The 26,058-nt window shown below is 40.1% G+C and overlaps 2 protein-coding genes and 2 long non-coding RNA genes across 4 annotated transcripts; 2 read left to right on the top strand and 2 right to left on the bottom strand.

The window, feature by feature from the left end:
• Window positions 1-3,789: 3,789 nt before the first annotated feature.
• On the bottom strand, window positions 3,790-4,454 carry lncRNA:CR45697 (long non-coding RNA:CR45697). Its single transcript, NR_124332.1, has one exon. It is a non-coding gene; the product is annotated as a long non-coding RNA:CR45697 (long non-coding RNA).
• Window positions 4,455-9,255: 4,801 nt separating this feature from the next.
• Window positions 9,256-9,785, bottom strand: lncRNA:CR43304 (long non-coding RNA:CR43304). Its single transcript, NR_047984.1, has 2 exons — window positions 9,705-9,785; window positions 9,256-9,643 (listed from the first exon to the last, which is right to left on the bottom strand). It is a non-coding gene; the product is annotated as a long non-coding RNA:CR43304 (long non-coding RNA).
• Window positions 9,786-19,404: 9,619 nt separating this feature from the next.
• CG15145 (uncharacterized protein) lies at window positions 19,405-22,328 on the top strand (the record flags this gene model as incomplete). The annotated part of the gene is made up of 3 exons (NM_136006.3): window positions 19,405-19,630; window positions 19,696-19,933; window positions 20,006-22,328. 3 exons carry the CDS (start codon window positions 19,405-19,407, stop codon window positions 22,170-22,172), a joined length of 2,631 nt encoding a protein of 876 aa, NP_609850.2. The 3' UTR covers window positions 22,173-22,328.
• Window positions 22,329-22,516: 188 nt separating this feature from the next.
• CG15144 (uncharacterized protein) lies at window positions 22,517-26,054 on the top strand. The gene is made up of 4 exons (NM_136005.4): window positions 22,517-22,920; window positions 22,973-23,080; window positions 23,147-23,381; window positions 23,440-26,054. Exons 1-4 carry the CDS (start codon window positions 22,644-22,646, stop codon window positions 25,934-25,936), a joined length of 3,117 nt encoding a protein of 1,038 aa, NP_609849.2. The 5' UTR covers window positions 22,517-22,643; the 3' UTR covers window positions 25,937-26,054.
• Window positions 26,055-26,058: the final 4 nt, after the last annotated feature.

Genomic DNA, 26,058 nt, shown 5'->3' with positions numbered 1-26,058 from the left:
CCAAAGCTTCCAGAATGTGGTTTCGCTGTGTTTTGACACAATATACTTTTATACACGGAAAACAGCTTTAAGAAGAAGATTGTCATTGACCCACAAAAGCCCATTCTCTTCACTGCGTTGGGAATACTGTTTTTAGGCCAGAGTTGCCAGATTTCTGCCTACCCTCTGTTAACCAAATTCTAAAATTAAACTAATCCATTTTACTGTCCAACACGAGCACATATCTTTTGTGTTACTAAAAAATGTAGGTATGTCACCGTTCTTATATATTTATTATTCTTAATATATTTAATCAACTAATTTTGTATAGCGAATTTTCTATTTCGATAGCTTTTTCTGGTCCATGCAAAAAATAAATGTTCTCGTATAGATTATTTCCTATTGATTGCATATTAAATTATTTTACATATAATAACCGCAAAACTAACACATTAATGAAACAATTCAGCAACAGCCTTGTTTAACTACCTTTTAGCTGACATTACTCTGAATTAAAGAATGTATGTTCTCCCAAAATCGCACAAAATTCATCTATCTATTTCATGAATACGTTCTGCTGCATTCATTTTATCAGAAAAATATATTAGTAAGATGACTTACATTTTGACGGTATTAAGGTGACAAGACGATTTTTTGTTAGTTTTGGCAGTCACAAACAAATAATACAAACCACACTCAGTAAAACTCATTTTGCAGAATGAGGAAAAACGCTTTGGTTCAAAAGAAATTAAAATATTTGTGTCAAGGGAAAAACTTTTCATTGTAGATAAACTTTTTTTGTGCGTGCAACAGCTGTTTTCAACAGCTGATTTCTTTGCTGTGGCGCCATCTATATTCACTTCTGGTATGCTGAACTAAGCACTGGTCAATTATGAATGCATTTAATATTATTTTAATCGACCGCCTTTCATAAAATGGGGTTTCTAATAGTCCGGTAGTCTCCTACAACATATGCTAAAAAAAAAGGAAAGCTCCAATTCATTCCGTTCCACTATCAACAATTTAATAAACGTGTATACAGCAAACAGATTCAGTAAAATTAATATTTGACTTCCATTTAAATACAAATTTAAAATCACAACATATTTAAAGAATACCCATTAATTTTACTTTATTGCTTGTCGCTTAATAAATATTTTACAGCCCACACAAACGAGCTTATCAAGCCCGCAAAAATCCCCTTTAATATATGAGCGAATTATGTCCGTTGTCGGTGAATGTCCATTAGAAATCAGTTGCTCGGCCATCATGGATAGCCTTGTCTCCCATACAACTTAATCCGACCAAAGTGTTGAGCTGAAAAATTGCAGAAACTAATCCATTTGACAAAGCTTCCGTCAACCGCATCCGCAAAGGTAAGCCATTAGCATCACCAGTGAACTGGTTAAGTTCAAAGCCATAGAGCAGGTTGTAAAGTTGCTGTGCCAGCCCTACTTTAGCAGCACTTACTCCTATATTCAGCATTAACTAAATACACGAAACGGCAAGGAGAGATAATGCCAAGCCAAAAGCAAGCCAGCCGCCGCAGTTGTTGGAGTTGCTCTTAACTTTCAGCGGTAGCCCCGAAGTTTCCACTCAAATAATTGCTTTTACTGGCACTAATAGATGGGGATTTTCAAAAAGTGGGCGAAACTACCACTCAGCCTGCTTTGAGCTGCACCAAAAATGCTGCAGCATAATCCATTTGGCCAGATAAGTCGCAAGCACGAACCGAACTTCTGCGATTCAGGTTCTTTGTTGGGAATCTGAACTTGCTATGTTTCCTGTTTTTAGTTTCACATGCGCTCTGAATTATTTATCGGGTATTTTGCGAGTAAAAGCAAAGTAATTATGTGTAACGCGGCGTATGCGCAATGTTAAGACGTGGCCAAGACATGAAAATTAATTGGTTTACCCACAGCTATTGTGTCGTTCTGTACTCATGAGGTATTTGCTAAATAATCGATTTGCGGCTCACCTGCACACTGAAAACATAAACTAGGTGAATTATATTTGTAAATAAATAAAAGTGATATTTGTAAAGACCCTAGGTATATTCATTTTCTTTCATTTCATTCGTTCATATTCATTTTATTCATTTCTAATGATAACCGTTTCATCTTAAAATACATTGCTCCCCTCGATATTCAATACTGTTGCGCACTGAGCTATCCCCACGCAAAAACACAACGTGGCGTGCACCTTAAGCAGATTTCACCGTTGACTGGTCGAAAATTGTGCGAAATTAAACGAAAAGCCCATCAAAGTGGTCGTAAAGCAAAGGGGATTCCGAAACAGTCTCATGCTGTCTAAACAAAGAGCAGACTCAGCATGGTGCAGGCATGGTACACACGAATCGAATGTCATTAAACGATGGCCCAGATGAGGATGCGAATGCGGATGACTGACTGACTGACTGTCTGTCTGTCTGAAAAATATAGAGACGTTCCGCCGAAGGGGGCATCATGTTGAGAGCTCATTAAAACGAATACGAATTTAATGGTACTTAAAGCGGAAATTGCCTGGCAAGTTTCCGCCATGGCAAGCACACAAGCATGGTGAGCCGCCTCACACAGATACAGATTCGGATTCAGGAGCAGTGCGAAAACTAAACGGCAAAGCAAAGCCAAGCCGATTCCAGTTGCTAACCAACTTTGATCGAAGTGCCGGCCCAAGACACAGCAGCAACAATGTTGTACGACCTCCACAACTATTAGTGGCAACTGCAACAACAGAATGTAAACACTTTCCCACATGCACACAGAAAGGAAAATTCGTTGCATTCTTTTAAAGAAAAATATGTTTTCTTTGATCATCATTTACATACAACATGATAAATATGTTAGGTTTGTATACCTATGTTTTTAAGCTTCATAAGATTTTTGTATAATTATATTTAATATATTATACTTTTTGAAGTGCACAAAACACAAGCTGATGCGCAGACAAACCCAAACAAGTCTTCACCTATGAGTGGCTTATATTTTCTACTTGTTTTTCTGCTTCCATTGCACTGATAGAGACCCAAAATAAGTTCTTCTAACAATGAAGTTATAATGCCCTACCAACAAAAAAAAGCTACAGCTAATACGTAACAACAAAAGCTCGTATACTATAGTATACTGGCACTGTTTCTTTCAAGGACCTACTTAAAATATTTTTAAATTCATAGAAGTAGGGTAGAAGAAAAAAATCCAGCAGAAAAATGATAATTATTATATGCACGAGCTGAAATTGGGCTCCAAGCTTAAGTCAAATCTTTTTAAACTGGTTTTATAAATACATCGCAGTAATTAAATGGAAATATCAACTTAGTCATTCCATGCCAGTCAATACAACAGTTTCTTTGCTTAGAGTAATAGAATAAAAGAGTTACTACAAAGCGTGAATTTATAGCAAGCGAGTTGTCCCTACAAAACAGCAACCGTGCACTATGGGACCAAAAATAATAGATAGCCGAAACGTTAATCAAATATGTTGTAGTAGTTGTTAACAGAACACCAGTCTACAAGGTTAAAGGAACTATAGTCAGGCTTTAACGTTTGGACTGCAGTTTTAAAATGAATTGTATTTTCAAACCTATATAGATAGACTATTTAATTTTTATTCAAGAATTAAAAGAACTTAAAAAAGAAAACAACAACTGCAGCTTGATTAAATTAATAATATTCACATAGCCTTACGAATCAGTAGTACATAGTAGTTCCTACAAAAAGGGTAGGCTATAAGTTCCAATTTTAGTTATAGTAGTAAACACGCAAGAAATATATTAAAAAGACTAAATTTGTAAATTTTAATCTGTATATTCTTGAAGCTGAACTTGTTTATAATGTTGTTTATAATAACGAAAGTGGTGGTTGGCCCCATGGTGCAGCGTGAAAAGCTGCGACGCCATTTTGTGGCGTTCAAAAGTATGCTTTAATTGAATGTTTGCTTGCCAGCCGAATATGGCATCCTTCTACAGCTCCACTCTCCATGAAAACGGGCAACAAAATGTTTGAACATTTTCCGCACATATGCATGTCAGTGGCGCCCATAATGGCAATACCGTTCCATGTACTTTGAGTTTTCAATTTCAGCTTTTTGCCAGTCGAATTGCCAAAAGAGTGGGCGGTGAAAAACACACAAATGGGGGCGATAGCAAATGGAGACCATGTCCTACGAGCTTTCTGTTCCCATCTGCCTGCACTTCTCGTCCAAACGCACAGAGTATTTTTTGACAATTTTATTCCAATATTGCGATCGAAAAAGAACAGGTGACTTTCAATTCACAGAAAGCCACAGAAATATTCCAATAAAGTTAAACAACTTTTACCTATATTTAAAGAGAATATGTATAGAATTTTTAATTACATTCTTGTAATTTCCTTAATTGCTTGAAATATTTGAAAACGTAATGTTCTAAACGAAATATAAATTTCGTTCAAAATATGAAATTGTCACATGACAGAAAGGAAGTGATATACCCTCTATTCTAAACCGAATCAAAGCAATCATCTGCCTTTTCAGTGAGCATCACAGTTGAGGTTACCTGATGACTCAGGTAACTTTCTGCATAAGTCAGCCAAAAAGTTTCATCGATATGAGACACAATTTTGGTTTTGCAGCAGTAAAATTTTGCTTATGTAGGCATCTTTAAATGCCACATGAACGATATGAAATTTTTCGCTTGCCAAAAATTGATGGAAATAAAAACCAAAATTCATCTTTCGTTAGCTATCAATGTAATCCCATTTCAAATTTTCGTTTCTAAGAGAAGCTCACTTACGTATTTAAAAAAAATATTTACAATTTACACTTATTTTGGCCAAGCAAGAATCCAGAACAAAAAGCTGCCGGTCCAAGGAGACGAAGTACACATGGCAACAGCCAGTTGGAAAAGTACCCACACACATACCCAGCAAAACAACCGACTTTCAAGTGCACTTGGTTGCCAAAAAGTTAATAAAAATAAGTGCCTCTTGGCCATTGCCTAAGGGCCCTGGAGGAGATGAAGATGGCGACCCAAACTCCGGCCGTTCCATATGAAGTACCCAACCGACTTCGCTAGTTAGTGGCATTAGTAATTTAGATTGCTGCCGAATAACTTTTGCCATTCCCGTCCAGCAGCAAGCTTTTCGTCCCTCACTTTTGGGCCAGGATAAGAAAATACCACAAGCTGGTATGGAAGTAATAACAGCTACGAAACGGAAACCCTCGAAGGCAGTCGAGTGGAAATTTTTTATGCTACGCAGGATGTTGGTCAGCCATTGACAATAATTGTTGTTGACTGTAAATATGGCAAAGAATTAACAGAAAAGTTGAAACTAGCCAAATGCGATGAAAAATCTCGTTAAAGTATGCAAATAAACATGAGTTTTAGACTTGCCTTGCGGACCCATTTGGGCACATATTTAATAGTAGTTTGGCGGTACAATATGGTCAGTTTAAAAAAGACAACATAAAATTAAAACAAAGCTAGGAAGCTAACTTTTGAAGGCATACATAATAAATATTATACATACGAAATAATTATTTACTAAAAACAAAAAAACGGAAGTCTACGGAATAATAACAATTTTTAGTAAAACACCGAAACTTTGATCTCTTTACAGTTACAGTCTTTTCAGTTTTCAGTCCTTTGTCAGTTATAAGTTATAGATATCCTGTTTTTAAAATTAAATAAATTCGCTCTTAATAGGTAATATTATATAAAAAGAAAGTGAAAGAACTTTATTATTTATATTTATTAGCTATTTTTGTTTTCAAGTTTATTATTGTAAATTTTGGTGCACACATACATATATAGATTCCATTTCCACACTCTTTGGCTTAACTTTCCCAGCCAAAATAATAAAAACATATTTATTTGTATATCGGCGTTAAGTGCTATACATAATAAACGGCTACTGCCAAACTTCATGGCCAGCAAAATTTATGTGTCCCAAATGGGGCGCAAGAATTTAATTTACTTAGAAAAAAAGTGCCAACCGGGAAAGAGTGCAGAAGTCAGCTAAGACCCGGTAATCGCATTTCTAATTAAGTGCGAATTTCTAGCACACGCAGCACCCTCGTCTCGTTGGAAATTGTGTTGTCGCCTAGTTTATTTCTTTCTGCCCCACCGCTAATTCTATTTTTTTTTTTTTTTTGTCCTTCGCCAGCTGAATTTAATTAAATTTTCACACTTCAAAGCGCTGGCAATGTGTAAAATGTCCTCAAACCAGACCCAAAAACGAAATCGAGAAAAGCCAACTTAAGGAAGAAATGTGTAGAAACGCTATGCGTGCGGAGATGGAAATGGGGGCAACGGCAAAAATGGTTATAATAAAAAGGAAATCTTAATTTTTCGTCCTTCTAGTCAGTTTCCTTCAGGTTACAATTTGTTGAAGCTTTCTGTGATTTTTTTTCTACTTGTGGGTCCTTCGTTTGCTTTGTTGGTTTGCTTCAGCTTCCCTTACTAATTAATTTCGATTCATTGAGCACTTTTACAAGAAATTGCACAGCCACTAGAGGCGTCAATAGGTGGGTTGGCTGTGCTGGCTGCACAGTAAAGAAAACAGGCTATATGGATTTTTAATTTTCCAATTTTTACAATTACAATATGTTTACACTTAGTCTGAAGTAAACACTAAAGCCTCAAAATAAACTCTTTTATATTATATTTATATTTTAAGAATTATTTTCTTTGTAATTAAAAAAACAATGGAAATTTGTCACTATTAAATAGTATTCATTATATTTTTTTCACAGTGAGCAGCAATGTTTTTGCTACGTGACTCATTCCGTTACACTTCCCACATCCAAACCCACACCCATTCGCATTCCGATTCCGATTGCCATTGCATTACGTTTCACTACAGGTTCAGTTCTTCTATTTTCCATTTTCCGTTTTCCCTTTTCCTTAGCTTTTCCCTGCTTTCACTTGCAGCAGCTTCAAATGAGGTCTCTGAATGCCTCAGCAAATGAGCGTTTCAAATTGTTGGCAACAAATTTGCTGCCATTGAAGAAATTGCTTTCAACTTTCAGGAAAAATAGGATAAGAAGCAGGGAGCGCCGTCGATGTTAACAATGGTCCTCTGTAGGTGTTACTTGCTGCTTTTCTATATCGTCACGCCCCCATCGATGTGTCAATTAAATGGTTTTAATGTAATGCATGTGTTAGATGCTGGCATTAAGCTGAAAGTGTACATATCGCAGGCTGACAGCAATCTAACGAGCTTAGCACAATCGAGCGAGACATTCCCTATTCCTATTCCAAGCCATCAATTCAAAAGAAAAATGGAAAATTCAGGAGCCAATTGACAGGCAGATGAGAAATCGAACAAAAGAGCCGAATAAATCAATTTAAGGCATCTGAAAAGTCGCAGGAGTCATTTACAACTTAATTTTCTTGCATTTGACGAGCTACAAATTTTCTGAGTACTTAATAATTAAATAACCTAATCTAACGGAGAAGTTTTAAGGGACTTAAATAAATTGACAATATATACCTACAGACCTTAACCACCCAATTCAGCTTTTCAAATTGAACACACTCCACAATGAAATCTTCAAATATTTTCAGTGAACTCCACGCACCACATATCATCATTTTAAGCAACCTACAATTTCTGATTATTCATTAGCTAGATTCGTATTTGCAGTGGCAGATACTCCAAACGAGTAACCCTAATATAATTACCATAAAGTTTACTCTTCTCCTCACAGAATAAATAATTATGTTCGCTTTCACTGCACCCCCACGTAATATTTTCCCCCACTCAAACACAACCAATTTATATTTCCACACATTGTTTAATTCAAGTTTTCTCGTGCAGCCTTTAGTTTTTGGGGAATACCGGGCAAAAGAATATATATTTAAATAACTGACATGCCAGCGAACGAAAATTGCTGGGCCAAAACTTTACATTAACCAGAAACCCCAAAAACCTCGGTCCCGAATCCACGCAGGCATCCATAGGAAAGTATGCAGGCAATACGAGAATGTAATAAAAATGCAAAACCCAAAAATACAAATTAAAATAAAGTAACACGATGGCAAATCGGAACACTCGATCGTTAAATACCCTAATTATAATAGTTCGTAAATTAAGTGGTTTATTAGCCATGCTTTGTTTTTGGTTACAATAAATGCAACGCCATAACCTAGCATATATTGCATTAGGCAAACGTATTGACTATTCCATCATCCCTCAACTACCCCTTAAAATGTGAAGAAAGTGTAGCGAAAAATGGTGAAAACGGAACAGACGCCGCCTGTGCGAAAATGTATTAAATTTTTAGCATGCTCATTAAAAAAATATTAAATAAAATTTCTATGGTTACCGCTCCTCGCGCTCACACACACACACCCACTCGAAACCTGCTCTAGCGCACTCATAATGCCCACATGTATTGTAAAAAAAGTGAAAAAAAGTGAAATAAAATGAAGTAAAATGTGAAATTGTCTGCCTGATGGCAAAAACATGAGTTGGCCGAGCGCCCCCGTCAGTTTTTGGACTGCGAAGGGTGAACCCGAACCCGAGACCACATTAAAATTGGCATCACACAAACAGCAGACACACATACGCATGCACACACATACATACGCATACACAAGTGCAGCGGCATGTGCACATTAAAACAACGCCATGTTGTACCACCACCACCCACAAAAAGGATATCACAAGGGTGCAGAACGGGCTGAAGGTTGAAGGCTGAGGCAACGATATGTGAATATCAAGATTTAATTTAAAGTTAACTAAGTAAGATTAAGCCCTACCAACGCACACACACACGCACACACAGCGACTGTGGCACAAACAGACAGCCATTTGCAGGGTGCAAATGTGTAAGAAGAGGCGGGCTGCTGACGGTTTGGCAAGGGGGGTAGCTGGATGGATTTTGGGGTGAGGACGGGTTCCTTGTATCAAGTAGAGCAGAAACTCTTAATAAAGCAATTGCCTCTGGCAGTCAAAAAGTAAACGTCGACGTTGTGCAGCAACGTGATTACAGCCGAAGGAGCAGCGGGGGTGACTGAGTTGGAGGTTGGGCGCTGAGGGTTTGGGGGTGGGAGGTGGTGCTGGGCAGCGGGTGGCACCTTGCTTTCGGTCCAGGGCCACGACCCCCAGCAGGATGTGTGTGGGTGCCTGCATTACCACTCGCTCCGCTAGCACGGTAAAAAATTATCTCTGCTTACTTTCGGGCAATTGGTAGAAACAACACTTCGAATGTTTGCAGTTCGTTGTTAAGTAAAAATTTATTAATAAATATAAGCTGTAAAAAAGAGTTAAAGGCAACAAGAAACTGCACTTTCTTAGCATTCAGAACTTTAGAAATTCGCACAATCCAATTTTGTATTTATAAATTCTAGACAAAATTTGAATTTCACATAGAGTAAAAGGGTTTACTAGATTCGTTAAAAAGGGGACACCACGCGGAACACAAGGCGAAATACTAGGCGGGACAAGGCGGTACATGGCGCGACCCAGCGGGATATGACGGTACACGGTGGGACATAACGGCAGGACACGGCAGGACATCTAGGGACACGGCGGTACATGGAAACCACGGTGGGAATAGCGGTATCTCTTGTTTTTACTATGTTACTTCAGTCCACAGCATTATTATAAGTGTGGTCTGCACTGGAATACCTTTTAAAAAAGGTTCCCTTTTTCTTAGCTTTTCCTCACCACGACGAAGCCAGCTGAAGAGCAAAGATTGTGAGGAATTGTAAGGTGGCTGCAGCAGCTGCATATGAAACTTACCCACGCCCTGAAATATCAACTAACCAGAATACAAAATAATATATTGAATAGAGGAAAAGCACTAGAGGAAATTTGAAACGACAGGCGAGGCGAAGCATAACGAGACTGTGAACTGAATTTAATTAGGTTCTGGAGTGTGGATTGCAGTCTACAGTGGCAAAAAGAAACAGAGACAGCTTATTTAATACAATATTACTGTTTTGAAAATGTTAATTTAATTTACATAATCACCTTTTGCCGACCAACTTGGAGGCTATATTAAATATTGTATTGCTTTTATGATAACAAACATTGCTCACAAATACTTCTTGCACCCATTCGATCCATTATATCCGACATTTGTTCCACTGTAACTTGTCCACGCTTTAAACAGAATCTCTGCAGCTAAAGGCAAATTACACAGCGAGCAGCATCATCGGAATCACCATATTATTTGCAGCACCCAACCGGGACCACAAGTTGAGCACATAAAGCGTGTGGTACGGGTACAGCACCATTATAGCTACCCGGGTAACTTCGGGGCATTAAAGGGCCAGCCTTGGCCGAAAAAAAAAGCAAAAAAAATTTAAATCCCGCTTTTGTTATTATCTCGAGCCGAGGAGGACTTAAATTTAAACATAAACATAAAAGCAAGTTTTCGAAATCTAGTTTTGCATTTCATAATCTGGCGGGGGTTGTGCAACCAGCACGGGTTGATAGACAACGAAAAAATCAAAAAGGGGTTGCCAGCCTCCTGCAGTTGATGATAATGCTGCTACTTTGGTTGGCAGGGGGGTGGCGATGGCACGAATCGAACTGGTGACAGTTGTCAGATACATACATACATACATATAGTCAGTCACATCGCCGTGGGCCTTAATAGGGCTTGGATTACTCGATTGGGTCCGGGGATCAGACTCATTCCTCGATTCTCTGCCGCAGCCCCTGGCCTTTTGTGCCGCGTCAAAGGGACACTTTTTATATGCTTCTCAATAAAACAGTTTCCTTGGAAACTGGGCAATTGGACATGGTCACAGCTTTAAGAAGGGATCCAATTTTTTTTTTGTGTTCAGAGCTTTCCCCACCGCGCTGGCCTTTGATTAATGTGTCAAACAAAAAAATGGTAAAAAGTCAACTTTTGGTGGTGCCCAAAAAATTTACATGACAAAGTTATTTTATTGAAAGTATTTGCATAAATTTATATACAATCCTGGCACACAATAAAGGGAAAAATTAAGAGCACTACTTATCGTAGCACTAAAATCAATCGAAATAATCGAGTACTATTTATATTTTTCTCTTTGAAAAGATTAAATGTATTCAAGGCTGGCAACATTTTTTAGAGTTACATGAGTACGCCGCAGAATTCAAACTCTGTTTTTTGTACACCTACGTAAAATATATTTTTAATGATCTTGACTCAAATGTCTTTCCGCTTGCGTAGGCAAATCATACTTCGCAAATGATTGCCGACATTATGGATAATATGTTTATACATGGATGCACCCGAGTATTGGATAACTTTTAGGAATTGCAACGGAATGAATATTTAATCAAAATAAATTGCATTAATTTTCATATTTAATGAAGCAACACTTCATTTAAACCAGTTCTTCGATGGCCGGATGGATGGCTGTGCGGCGAAAATGCCCTCTTAATCGGAGTGTGAGCGCAATGCTCATTAATGCTGCATGGCAACCGGCTCATTATGGGTCCGAAATAAAAACACAAAGTACAAATCCAACAGCAACGAAACCAATTAAAAATAAAAATAAATTCGCTGAAAGCATAACACACGAATAAAATCCATATACGCCCGGGAGCAATAAACGCTTACGCAATTTAATTGCGCACAAAATGGCTGCCAGGACATGCCATACAAATGTGAATGAAATAAAAATAAAACACCAAAAATCCCGTCTTTCAATAAAGCGATAATTAATATAAAATAAAGTCCGGATGCTCGAAAATGGCGGGAAATTCTGGAAATGAGTGCGTACAGATCCAAATTGCATGTAATTGTTATGTTATCTTAAATTCCCGGCATGGCTTTAAGGTCATCCTTAAGGCCTCTTGTTTCCTGCTGCCATATTTAGATAATCCTGTGCAAATTTAATATCCCCGCCTGGTCGCCGTGATACATGAGTCAACATTAAATTGGGGGCCCCGGCACAGATTTCAATTAAATAAATGCCTGGACTATTTAGTGCGCTCAATTCGCTTTTACAGGCGGCATTAGTCGTTGGCCCCAGGCTTTCTGATTATTAGGACATATCTTTCGCCAAGACCAGGACCTTTTTTGTGCTCGAGGCCCGCGGCGCCAGTGTGCACTGCTTTTCCTCATTTTCATATTGCTCTTTGCAGGCTCATCATAATATTGCCCCGGCCAGCAGTGGCAGCCCAGGACCTGGACGAGGAGTAGGAGCAGGAGCTGGAGTCCCCCAAAGGCCATTCCTCAGTGTCAAATCCTTGGAACACCCTCGCCACACTGAGGGGCATACACTTTTAATGCGTGTCGCTCACATTTTATGAGCTGTCACAAAGCACAAGCAACCTGGGGAGGAAAGAAAAAAAAGCGGGGGAAAAGGGCAAAAAATATTACCAAGGAAGTGCGCACTCACGCAGCTGTGACCAGCATGGCAAATAAATGAAAAAAGTTGAGCAAATAAACAAAAAGGGCCAACATGCTCCAAAATGTAGGTGGAAAAGTTATGCACTTACTCTTCCCGCCGCACCTCAAAATCTATATATATATATACATATATATGTATATGTATATCCTCAATTCACCAGGACCAACTGCGATCCTTATTTAATTAAATGTCAAATGCTGGCCGACAGTCCGTTTGATTTGAACAGCATTCGGCGGCTCTGGTCGAGTGGACGATGGTCCACGGACATATTTGATTTATTCCATTTCGTTTGTCTGCTGGCATTAGAAGCGAGCGAGGCATAGCTAAAAATTTTCATTTAATTTGATTTCATCCGCTGGTGTGAGGGCTTAATGGCCATGGCGAGCGGCTACAAATGGGTTCAATAGGTGGGAACTGAAACATATGACTTAATTTTCGGCATTTTCGGTTGACCAAGTCAAGCGAATTAAATTCGATTTTTCCATCTATTCCATTTGGCTGCGCAATTTCATGCGTTTGAAAAACCACTAATCGAAGTAGCTTTGTAATTAAACACAACTTTTATTTAACTGTCATTGATTCAAGCCATTATGGCTTGATTAGTTCGCAAATTGCTAGCTTAATTAGTAAATAATGTTGTAATTCATTAATCATTATAAATAAAACTTACAACTTCTTTGAATATAGAGATCTTTGCCATTCGATAGTGAGATAAATTTATTAATTTGTTGTGCTTGTCAACATTTAAAACATTTCGGCACACTTATCGTGCATACGCATCGTTGGCCACGAAAGCGTTTATTTTCAGTCCGAGTTTCGGGCCAATGTGTTGGTCAGGCACGGATTTAATTACCAACTAATTAATTTGGACGCCGCTAACCATTGTTCATTCCAGCTAAATATTTCGCGAATTAGATTTCAATTTGTAATACATGTTCAGCGACCACGCCCTCGGGCAAAAAGTACTCATATTTCGTACTGTCAGTAATTCATTTTGAAATGTGCGCAATTATCCCTTTCCCGTACTGAATTTTACGCTCCAAAGCACCCACAATGTCCTTTGCAATGGCAAGCATTGAAATGCTACTGTTTTTCATTAATTTCATAAGTTTGAACAGTAGTATTTTTTCTGCTGGTATCTGTCACACTTTGTTTTTGCTGATATGATAAAAACAAACAAAACAATTTTCCCGCTCATTCCCGCACAAGCAGCGGCGACGAGTTGAACTGTTTGAAATAATCCTGGTAAAATGTGAGTACATTTAATTAACCACATTTGTCAAAGAACATTCCGCAAACATCAAAGACAAGCTGCAGAGCACCGCCCCCACAATTACGATCCCACATCACCCCACATCCGCTAATTAGACATGCCTTGACATTCGGCAAATTATCAATAATGCACAGAAGCTCTGGTTCTCTGGTTCGGTTCTCTTGGCTTTTCGGTTGATTAAGCATGGGGCAAACTAGCGCCAAATGTTGCTTTAATTAACACAAAACACCAAAGTCACATTCGATCGGATCAAATCAATTCGATAGTTAACACAGCACTGGTATGCTTGTCCCTTATTTCGCCATTTCGAGTCCTGTAATTAGTTTAATGCACTGGTGGTTCACGATTTGGAAATGTTGGAAATGTTGTGCTAAGGAATTTCATTCTGGCTAATATGTTTAGTCAGTTTGGATGCACTTTGCTGGGGAGGAAACATGTGCTTTTCCCAAATTAATTTGAGTACATTAAAGGCATATCAAATGGGTATGTTTAATTAAATATATTTAATTACTACTAACAGAAACTAGTCGTTGCCCAAATTGTTCTATTCAATTTGCTCGAACAAGCCAATGCTTCTAATTATTTTCGTAATGGAATAGATCTGTAACAGTTGCAGAAACATTTATATGAATAGACTATAACGTACCAATTGAAGTAGTAGTTGAAAGCGGCAATCAACTGTGAAAATGTAAAGCCAACTTTCATTTAATTGTTGAGTAAATAAAATTGCTTTGACGTTTCAAGAAAAAGCGCCTGTAATTGCATGGTATTTGTGTAACAGCTTTGACCACCAAAGAAAAACACAGCAAGATGTTGCCTAGGCCTGCCTGCGGTGGTCAAAACAATTTTCCAAACTAATGCCCCGCTGGGAAAAACCTGAGATCTGGTCGGAAAAGCGATGGAAAGGGCATACAGAAATCAACGAACGAAGCGAAGCATAGCAAAAAACCGAAATCCCAAAAATCCCTTGATTTATTTCTAATACTTATACACACATGTACACATGGGGTGGTCAGAAAGGAAATATCCTGGTAAATAGAGCAAGTGAAAAGTTCTCTTGCACAAATGGAGAAAAACGAAACGCAACAACAGGGGGAAAACTTTAGCTTTTCCCTGAGGAACTAAATTGTGCCACCGGCGGTTTGTTTGCTTCCTTTCAACTCCACAACTTCACATCTCCACATCCTGCCGCCTTTGCCAAAAAGGCCTCCGAACCACTCAAGGATATGCGGCAATGAACCGACCATGCAAAGTGAAGCTAAACGAAAGTGCCTCAATTTAAGTTGTAAGCTGATTTGCTAGGGCGTGCACAGCCGCAAAAGCCCTATATATATATATATATATATATATATATATATATATGTTTATATATATGAACATGCATGTTCATCCAGGATATTCGCACATATGTGTGTGCCGCTTTTTCTGCCTTCGCTCATTGAAGTGGAAAAACTTTCTGGCTGGAGTAGCAACAGCAAATGCTTAAAATTAAGGCAAAACTTTGCCATGAATTCCCTTTTTCGGCGATGCCATTAGCGAGGGTCTCATACATTTCAAATGAAGTTGGATGAGTTGGCGAAAATAAGGATAACGAACATGTTTTTTGTTGAAAAATGGATTAAAGGTTATGCGACCTGGGAAAATCATCGATATGCATGCTTAGTACAAATAACGTCGATTAAATAAAACCTGACTCAATAAAACAACATTTCCTAATTTAACTTACCCTAGTTTTAATCCAACACAGCACTTTACAATCGAAAATCAACAGAACGTTTTTACTTAAGTGTGTTAAAAACTACTTTTTCAAATTATAAATTTCAATGGGACTATCACAATCTCAGGGGTATTTCAGTCCACACTAAAATCTGCCAAGCCTTATGAAGGGAATAGCGGCTTCATCATAAATCCATGGGCACTTTTTCTTATAGACAGCACTCCGGATAAGCGGAGTGAAGGCTTCTTGTCTTTGAGCTGGCTGTTTTGGTCTGATTTTGACACAAATCCCTTTGGTGCTAAAGCAATTTATGTGGTTTTCAGACTTTGGGGTTGGGAAGTTGCCGCCAACTATTCTCCCCGGCCGAAAACACACACAAATACCCAACCAACCAACCAACCAACCAACCAACCAAGCAACTCAAGATGTGCGCTCCGAATGCGAGAATAGTTTTTCTGCAAAAGGACGAAAAAGGATCTGGGATTAGGGGGAGCAGCCCACATGCACTTGGCTGGGCTTTGGTTATGGCTGGTTGGTTATGGTTAGATTGGTTGCTTCGCTGCTGCTGGTGCTGCCTGCATAAGTGCAATTTTATGTTTGGCCCCAAAAAGTTGCCTGCGAAGCGAAGTAGTTGATAAATGGCACACCGACAATATGGCCGATGGAATACTCAAATCCAAATCCCTTCTATACCCAAAACAATTCAGAACAGCAGCACAAGCATAAAAAATGCAAATTTCTCTGCATAAATCTAAACAAATTTTCATATATAAATATGGTCGCTGTTTTTTATGCCCGTCCCATATCGAGAGTAAAATGCAAGGAAGGGGCTGGCCCGCCCCCCACCAGATGCCACGCCTAACGAGACGCCCACCTTGGCGCAGATATACCGCCCGAAAGTAATGCCAAAACATTTCGAGTCATAAATTTTACGACATACGCGCGAAGGGCAAAACACCACAAAAGCCAACATCCCAAAAAACCACAATATAAGGCAATATCTAGGGATTAACCGGATATGGGTCGAATATTGTATACCCTTAAGTTTGAATCACTTTCCTGGGATAACATAAAATGTGTTGTTTTAAACGACATATTTTCAGAGTTTGACATTCAAACTTAGAACTAATTATGCTATTATTTATTATGACATTTTCTTGCACATTTAAGTTCTTGGAATTTTCACTTTTCTTTAATACAACAAATTATCGAAATACCCATTAAGCTGAAGGCATACACACGCAACGGGCATTACAATAAATATTGATTTACAATTTTTTGCGCTGAGAACATTAATTTAGGCAAAAACAGGGGTGTAGTGAAAACGAGTTTTACATTGGGCGGATGTAACCGTGTAAAAAGCTCGAATTAAATTGAAATTAATGAAGATAAAACAGAATTCCAATCAATGCGCTGCAGGACATTCATAAACATATACTAATCCACATCTAAGATCAGAAATGCCTCAGTAATTTTGATTGATATTTAAACTCCCATTGTTGCGCTTCTGATAAGAGAACCGTAGCAAAAGGAAATATATTGATATTTAGTCTTTTAAGGGCAGGCCGTTGAGCTATAAATTAATTTAAGTGCCTGAAAATATTTTTGATAACATAAAATGAAGCCAAGAGAATCCCTGAGATCCCTTTTCTTGTTGTTCTTTTCCGACGAGGCCTGGAAATTTAAACGGCCTGGCCATTAAGCGAAACGAGTTGGATATAGTTTAATGGCTTCATTTTTTGGAAGGAGTTCACTGTTTCCTTGGTTCTGACTGGCGATGGTGGTGGTTTCTGCCAACATTTCTCAATATTCAGCCGCACTTTGGCCAATTCTATTTGTCTTCTGCCCGAAGATTTAATTAAAAAAGTCGAAAGCATGCAAACGAAGTTTTTTAAGGGAAAGCAAAATGTGGCTGGCATTAGCCCGAACTTTCCGGAGCCGCCACAAAGGATGCGCCAAAAGGAGGAGATGCCACAAACTTGGCAAACTTTAGCGGAGCATCTCGTTATCATCGCCCATCATCAGCGTCAGGATACGAAAATAACAGAAGCAACAAAAAACAAAGTCGATGCCAAGCCACTCGTCTTCGATTCCTTCGTTAGCAATACTTTTAAAGTAAATTGCGGCAGACCCAACAGCAAGGACACTGTGGGTGTGAGGTTGTGGGTGTGGCTGTGAGTGCGAGTGGTGGGGTGGGTTAGAATTTTCCAGGATCCCGGAAAAGTGCGGCTCTCTGCACACGTTACGGCACTTTGCCCTCGCTCCATGCTTCGTTTGGTTTTGATTTTTCACTGCTCGCTCGTCATGGTTTATGATGGCTGGTGGGCACCCTGCTTATGCTGCTGCCGCCGAGGATGGGAAAATTAATTGCATGCAAATATTGACACAGCAAGAGTAAATATAATTTCATTGTTTACTCATAAATACGCATTATTTGAAAAATGAAAATAGAAAAGCTCCTCCTTTCCAGAAGCGAGTGAAAATGGAGAAAAGCAAGCGTAGAACTAATTTTAGTTAGCCAGAGATTGCAGGGTTTCTTTCCTCTTCGATTTTAATGAACTTTGGAAAAAAGTTCGGCTAGAAGAGTTAGCCAACAAAGGAAACCGATGATAGACTGCTGCTCCTTCCAAAGGCTCTTCGCATCAAAGGACTTGCAGGCTTATTTGCAATAAAAGGAGTACTTCAAAGTTTACTTTCATAAAAATTTATCTTTCGTATTTTATAAAATTACTAAATCAATTTATCTTCTTTACACCTTGTTATCATTGAACTGAGTTCTTTTATAATTCGAAATTGTTATAAAATGGAATCTGCTGCGTTTGACTTAGTGTCTATTTTGCCCTGTTAAGTGGACTTCCATTACAGCTTGTTTTGGTAAATGTGTCATTCTTTTGCATATGATTATACAAATAAATATGCACATAAGTACCTAAAAACTGTCTTATTCGTCATGAATACATTTTTTAAAGTTGACGTAGTTGCGAGTGTCCTTTTAAAATACGTGTAACACAAAAGGAGGGTTGCCAGATTCAGACATTGGCACTAATCGGCTCAAGTGTTTGCCGAAAAAGCTTTTGTTGCCTAATTAGGATCATTATTTTTGATGGGGTCACGCAGGCGACGAAGAGTGCCGTGATACCCTGTACCGAGCAGGAAAATCAGAACAGAGCCGAGTCTGATAAATGGCCCAAATGCTTAGTAAAGGTAATTAATGGCGAAGTGCAGGCGGACGGAGATGAGGTTTTCAAGCCATAATTAATGTGCCTCCTAAGCTCGAACATGAGTTCGCAATTGCACCGCTGAGCGAACATCGGTTCCGGACTTGATAAAAATTGATGCCAATTAAAAGTTGGCAATCTGCGAAGCTGACAAAATGGGTCAAGTTTTCAAACGATTCCCCCAAATATGTGCCTTTCGCCTTTCCGAGAAACTTTCGCCAAAACAAGAATAGTCCTAAATTGCCCACAAAAGAACCATCAATGTTTAAAGCCCTCGAGCTGGGACTGAAAAAACAACAATTTACGCCTCACAACTTGCTCAAGTGTTGCGCTTAATCGTCAAAAGCACTTCTTATCGAAAAGTATTTTCTTCTACCCGAGCCCCGAGCAAACTTCGCTCATAAATTATTACACAAAATTAGTTGCGCCCTCGGCGGGGGGAAAATCGGGCGATGCAAGAACCATTTTCAATGACTTAAAAAATTTAAAGCCTGCAAAGAAAATGAGTTATAGCCGGGCCAAGACAAAAAGCTAAATAATCACAGACATGTCGGATAATAAATGATTAACGTCCTGTCGAGGTGGTGGGTCAGGTTTTAAGGAAGCTAACCCATTTGGGGTCATTTGTATAAATCTTACCATTGCCCTCGATTTCTAACCCGGACTTCAGACCGAGGGGAAATTTTCGGACTATTTCAATGACTCAAATTGATATTGATGAGTTAATCCCATTAAGGAATAAGGCAATTTTAAGCAAAATAAAATAAATAATTATATGGGTTTCATAAAGTAAATGAAGTCTAATGAATGTGAGCAACAGTAGGCTACACAAACTACTCCTAAATGAGAAATCAATTTCAACAAAGTATGCACTTTGAAAATGCGAAAACGTAAGCTGGCCAAAGAAAAGATTTTAGCGGCGGAACGAACGGAACGGATACTTAAGTTTCTTCAAGAAAATCGAGAATGCCAGCCTGTTGAAGTCCCAAAGAAAAAAACTCCTGCTATTCAAAAGAAATCACTTCAAAATGAGACAGGATATACGAAAAAGAATCTCAAATCATGTATAATTGCAACTTCTTTACAGGATCAGCGATTGGCAGCCGGTGAGTGTCTGTTGTTTTTAGGAACATTTATTTTTTTAAAAGCTGGAAAATTTGTATTTTCTAAGGCGAGAATAACCCTGTTGTCCGAAGAACTGGAAAGCAGCCACGCGACGATGACGAATGCCAATTTAATGCACCGGGTGTATTTTTTCTAAAAGGACGAAATGCAAACATCAGCTGCCAGGAAGTTTACCTAAAGCCCACCAAGCCGAAACGGTTAGAATTGAAGAATAAATGCGATTACTTTCCGAAATATATGGACCCGTCGCCATTCAAGGATGAAACCACTCAGACGCTATATAGGTAAAGAAATTTAAGTATATATATATATATATATATATATATAAAGATGGTATTACTCAAACCTATCCCTAGGGAATCCTCGGCGCAGACCTTGGCCTATTTGCCAGAAATCTATGATGATGATGAAGCCCGTACCCTAGAACTGTTCATACTGCCCTCGGTTCTGCCGGGCGATAAGCCTCCGGGTCTGTACGAAGTGGAAGTTTTCGAGCGGGCTCGTAGGCGTCATAAATTCTTGGATGCACTGAAGTTGAAGATTAACCAGCAACGACGTCATGGCCAGAAGCTTGACTTTAATCAGTACAAGACCATGACGGAAGCTTTCGAATGGGAGCACTGGATGGAGCGAGAGGAGAGGATCCAGGAGTGCCAGATGATGCGGCTAGAGATCGTGATCAAGATGTTCGATAAGAGGGAGAGGGAAATGCATGCCGCCTCCAAGACGCGTATTGAACAAGGATGCGAACTGATCGAGAAGCGGCGAAAGGAGGCATTGCGTAAGAATGAAATCGAGTATCAGCGTGGTATGCGCCGCATTAGCAAACAGTTGGCCAAGACCTCGATAAAGTGGCAGAAGCAGAAACCCATGTACTCCCTGGGATCGCCTTGCTCCGATTTCTATGCGCCACCCATGAGATACGGAGTGGATCCAAACCGTCGAAACTTCAACTCGGTCACTAATACACGCGCATTTAACATGAGAATCGACGAGCTTGAAAAGCAAATTAATATGCAAATAATTGAGTGTCCATTCGCCAAATTGAAGCAATGGTCGCAGCCCAAGCAACGGATCGCTGAAATAGAGAATCGTTTCTGCAATGAGGAGCATCTGGATGAGCTCTACCATTTGCTGAGGACACTAAGAGTCACCGATGGAGGGCAGCAGCCCAAGCCCGATTGTCTTAAATTACTATTTAAACATACACCAAACCTACGGTCCAGGATGTCACTGGTACAACCTAAAAGCTATACCAATCTCTATGAGAGAAATGCGTACACCGCACGATCAACGTCAAGACCCACACAACAGAAAGCTGTTCAAGAACAGAAAAATCAGCTAAGTTCCGAGTACGCCCAAAAACTTGCCAGGGATGTGCAGAAAAACGACCTGAAAAGCATGATTTTGGCCTACGAAGGCAGTATGATTGGTTACATGATGCAGTTCCTCACCGACGAAATGAATCGCCTGAAGGAGCAACGCCGTCTGCACTTCTTCTCCCTATTGGCGAGTAAAAAACGCTGGCAACTTGAAGCAGCCGAGGCGGGCCTGAGGCAGAAGGAGAACAGCATTAGGCTGCTCTACGAGGAGATGTTCCAGTATACAAATGCGGTTAGCACCGATGTCAGTGATCAGTATGTGCACAGCATTCTGACCGACGATCTGGGTTATATGGCTGCCAACGAGGCGGCGGAAGCGGTCACGGAAATGGCCAAGCAAATTGATATGGACATCGAACGATGGCTCGAGAGTTTCAAGCTGATACAAAATCCCCTCAACTATATTCCACTTCGATTGATGCTGCACGACATGGTCTGTCCGGATCTGAATGCTGCTCTGCAGCGTTATGAGGCTACCATGATTGTGCAGTACATAGTGGAAGATGTGGTCTTTGATGGAATTTGGAAGGCACTCGAACCCTTTGATATATCCAGCACACTGACTAGCGATCTTATCGATCGACTCATCGACAACGATCTGTATTTGTTCTCATCGGATAGTGAAAGCGAAACGCCACAGAAAACTGGCTGGTACGAAGCTCATGCCATAATTCGAAAACTTATTCGACAATCGGTGCCTGGCAGACGTTGGAAGGAAGAAGCCGAACGAATAGTTTATGAAAACTATATTGATCTGCTGGACAGTGTATTTGATGAAATTTTGCAAAAATTTGAAGCGCCATCAAGAATTGAGCCAGTTGTGGTGCATCGAGCATATTCGCATGAAAACCTTACCAGCAGCGCCAATTTTCGATTGGAAAAAGGTGTTTGGCAACAACTACCACAAACTGAATCTGATTTCAGTTACGATCCCAGTACGAAGATAATTAAAAGACAATTGTTAAGCCTTGAAAGAAAAAATAGTAGTAGCACAGTTAAGGGTTTCTTCTCAGATGAAATCTACAAAGGAAGTCCACAAAATTCTTTGGCATCGAAGTTTATTGGAACAGATTCCGACGCCGAAGACGATCCTTGGCCATGGTTACCAGATTGTAAGAGTCAAAGTTCATCCCAGGAATAACTAATGGATATCATGAAAATATTCAGAATTTTACAGAAGAAAAACAAAGGAAAATAAGGAACTTTAGCTTATAATAAGATAGGCTCATATTTTTTTGTAATTTGTCTTACAACCATCTACGTTATGTATATTTTTAATAAATATCGGGCCATATGTACATCTTATAGATTGCGATTTGATTTGATTTCCGATTTTACAACTAGTTCTTATGAGCCGCCTATCGATTGGCCAACAAACAAAGTGGCTCCCTAGCAGCAAATTGGTTGCCTGGCGAATAATATTTGCTCCAGATTGACCGACTTACCGACAATCCAATAGGGCTCGGGCATAAGGACAAGCTGGTTAGTTTAACATAGTAAGCTACTTATATAACTAAAAAACTAAGCACTCTTCTAACAAAAACCCTAGGCACACAAAAAAAAAAATACAAAAAGATATTAAAGAGATATTCAAACACAACATAAGGTAAAAATGCCCTCGGCAAAGGAAAAACGATTGCGCAGGGAAAGAATACTACAGTTCATACGCGAAAATAGGGAGCTCATGCCCATTAGTTCGACGACAGTACTAAAGCCACCTACGGTTAAAAAAGAGGACACTTTAAAGCAAAAAAAACGTGTCACATTTACCCATGGCAAACAGAGGAGTATTGGGGAGTCGACCAGAAACAAGGATAACGAGCAGAATATTGGTCAGGGCCTAACGTCCTGTTTGATCACCAGGTCCTCGGATACCCGATTAGCCAGCGGTGGGTACACCCGGATATAAAGTGGTCGTTTATTAGACATCCGTTTTTCCAGGAGCCAACAACCCAACAGAGATTACGGCGGAAAAACTCCATCGAACCGACAGCAAAAGCCATTTGAAGACGTCATGCACAAAATGCCAAGACTCTCGATTATCGGCTGGTGGGTTTATCCTGAATAAGATTGCCTTTTTTTTAGTAAAAACGATTATATTTAAAAAATGTCCAGGTACAAATAATCCAGCGGCGCGAGATGTTGGCAAATTACCACGAACCGACAGCGAGTGCAAGTTCAACGAGCCCGGAATCTTTTTTCTGCAGAAACCCCATTCGGATTTTACCACTCAGGAAGTCAAGCTGAACGCAAAGCCTATAAGAAAGGAGTTGAAGAACAAGTGCGACTTCTTTCCGAAATATGTGGACAATCGACCATTCAAGGATGAGGCGACACAAACCCTCTATAGGTAGCACAAAGAAAGGAAAGATCACTGAACCCATATAATATCAACTTGTCGTATTTAGGGAATCTTCTGCGCAGACTTTGGCCTTTTTACCTGAAATACTGAACAAGGACAAGTCGGAAACTTTTGAGCTTTATACACTGGCCAAATTGCTGCCAGGCGACAAGCCACCGGGATTGCATGAGGTGGAGTTTTTGGAGCGGGCCCGTCGACGATGGAAATTCAGTAAGGCACTGAAGGATAACTTTAAACGACTTCTTTGTGAGGCGAGGGAAGTGTCTATCAAAACGCAGTACAAGGAGATTCTGGAAGCCTTCGAATGGGAGCAGTGGATACAGCGCGAGGAGGACATACAGCAGTGCCAGATGATGCGCCTGGAAATCGTGATCAAGATGTTTGACAAAAGAGAGAAGGAAATGCACAACGCCTCCAAGGCTCGAATTGAAAAGTCCGTACAGCAAATAGAAAAGCGTCGGCAGGATGGTCTGCGCAAGAACGAAATTGAATACCAGCGGGGAATGCGACGCAACAACATTCAGTTGGCTAAAACCGCTCGAAAGTGGGAGAAACAGAGCCCCATGCAGGCACTTGGATCACCGTGCTCCGAGTTCTACGGCCCACTGATAAGGTATGGTGTTGATCCAGCCCGAAGATGCTTTGAATCCAACACTGGACGCAAAGCATTCGACATGAGGATCGATGAACTGGAAAAGCGGGTGAACATGCGCAATGTGCAGTGCCCCTTCAGCAAGCTGAAGGAGTGGTCCAAGCCCAAGGAGTACGATAGAGAGTATGAACGCAACTTCTGCAATGATGGCAATCTCCAAAGGCTGTACGAGTCCTTGAAGACATTGAGAACGCAGGCCGACATGGCAAAGGAGCCACCGCAGTGCCTGAAGACACGATTGCGAATTGAGCATCGCACATCTAGTTCCAGTTCCACCGATTCATATCGCAACTACAATTGGCAAGCTCGCAAATCACGCTTTGTGGAACTTTCCGAGGGATTACGTAGCACCAAGACAACAATCAAAAAAATGGCCCCACAAAGAGCTGAGAAGTTAGTTAGGGGCTCTGTCATTAGGCGCGAATATTTGGAGACACTGATATGCTCATACGAAGGCAGTTATGTTGGCACAATGATGCAGTTCCTGGCAGATGAAATGCAACGATTGAAGGAGCAGCGCAAGCTGCACTTCTTTTGCATCCTGGCACAAAAGGAGCGCTGGCGCCGTGAAGCAGCGGAAGCGGGATTGAGGCAGAAGGAGAACTGCATGAGAATGCTCTACGAGGAGATGTTTCAGTTTACAAATTCAGTGCACAGTGAGATTGCTGAGAAATATGCCGACACCATATTGACCACCGATGTGGGCAACATGGTGGAGGAGGAGACAGCCGAAACTATTACCGAGCTGGCTAAGCAAATCGATGCGGACATAGAGAGGTGGCTGGAGTCCTTCAAACTGATCCAGAATCCACTCAATTTCACCCCACTTCGTCTCATGCTGCAGGACATGGTCTCACCGGATATGGGCGCTACGCTACGGCGCTACGAGACATCCCTGATTGTCCAGTACATTGTAGAGGACGTGATCTTCTACAATTTGTGGCAGGAACTCGAGCCATTCGATATTGCCAGCACTTTGACCAGTGATCTGATCGATCGCCTTATTGACAACGATCTGTTTTTGTTCTCATCGGACAGCGAAAGCGATTCTGGACATGGAGCCTCCTGGACAGAGTCCCATGCCATCATACGAAAGCTCATTCGCCAAGCTGTTCCGGGTAGACGCTGGAAGGAGGAAAACGAGAGGATTGTCACCGAAACCTTTAGCAGCCTGTTTGACGATGTGTTTGCCCAGATCCTATTTGGCATCGAAAATCCGGAACCAGTTCGGGGCACCGAACTTTTGCACCTTTGTGCAAGTAAATCGTATGCCTTCCTCCCTCACGAGATTCCAAGTAGAGTTCCTTTGGAAAAGTTGGAGTCGTCCCAATCGGAGTCATTGGAGAATGCTAATATTCTACGAATGCAATTCCTATCGCTCATTAAAAAAATTAAAGAAGATAAGATAACCAAAAAGTTGGAGAGAACTGGGGAGAAAGTGAAGATGTCTGCAAATGAATACGAATTATTTGACGACTATATCAAAAACGAAGTGCTCCAAAATGCGGAACTCCTTAACAGTGTGTCTCCGGTGCCAGAGCCTGAATTATGTTCCATCATAAGTACTGTTGATATTACCGAGTACGACAATAATCTAAAAGATCTGCGAGGTTCCTCGATTATTCAGCGTTCGCCTTCAGCCGAAGAGGAGGCCTTTGAAAGTAAAGACGAAGAAGTTAGATCGGACAATTTCAATGAATTCATCAACGTAGACCAGGAAAAAGTTGAAGATGCAGAACCAGAACAAGAGAATGTATCTGAAAATTCGGGAAGGGAATCTGACGACTTAGAATCCATAATTGGCGAAGAATTTGAGGAAGAGCATACCGATATGGCCGAAGAGGTCGTGGTTTACTCCACCAAAGAATCGCAGGTCTTTAAATTCAGATAAATTTTCAAATTCCATCTTTCAATTTCCTGGGCAACGGAGCTTTTCGTTACTTTCATACGCATACATAAAAAAAAATTATTATTGAAAATAATACCAAATAATAATAGTGGTAAAATATATTT

Source organism: Drosophila melanogaster, chromosome 2L (genome assembly GCF_000001215.4).
Source record: "Drosophila melanogaster chromosome 2L".
Lineage (NCBI taxonomy): Eukaryota > Metazoa > Arthropoda > Insecta > Diptera > Drosophilidae > Drosophila > Drosophila melanogaster.
The sequence above is the reverse complement of the archived record's forward strand: the minus strand, read 5'-3'. Positions and strand labels throughout refer to the sequence as shown.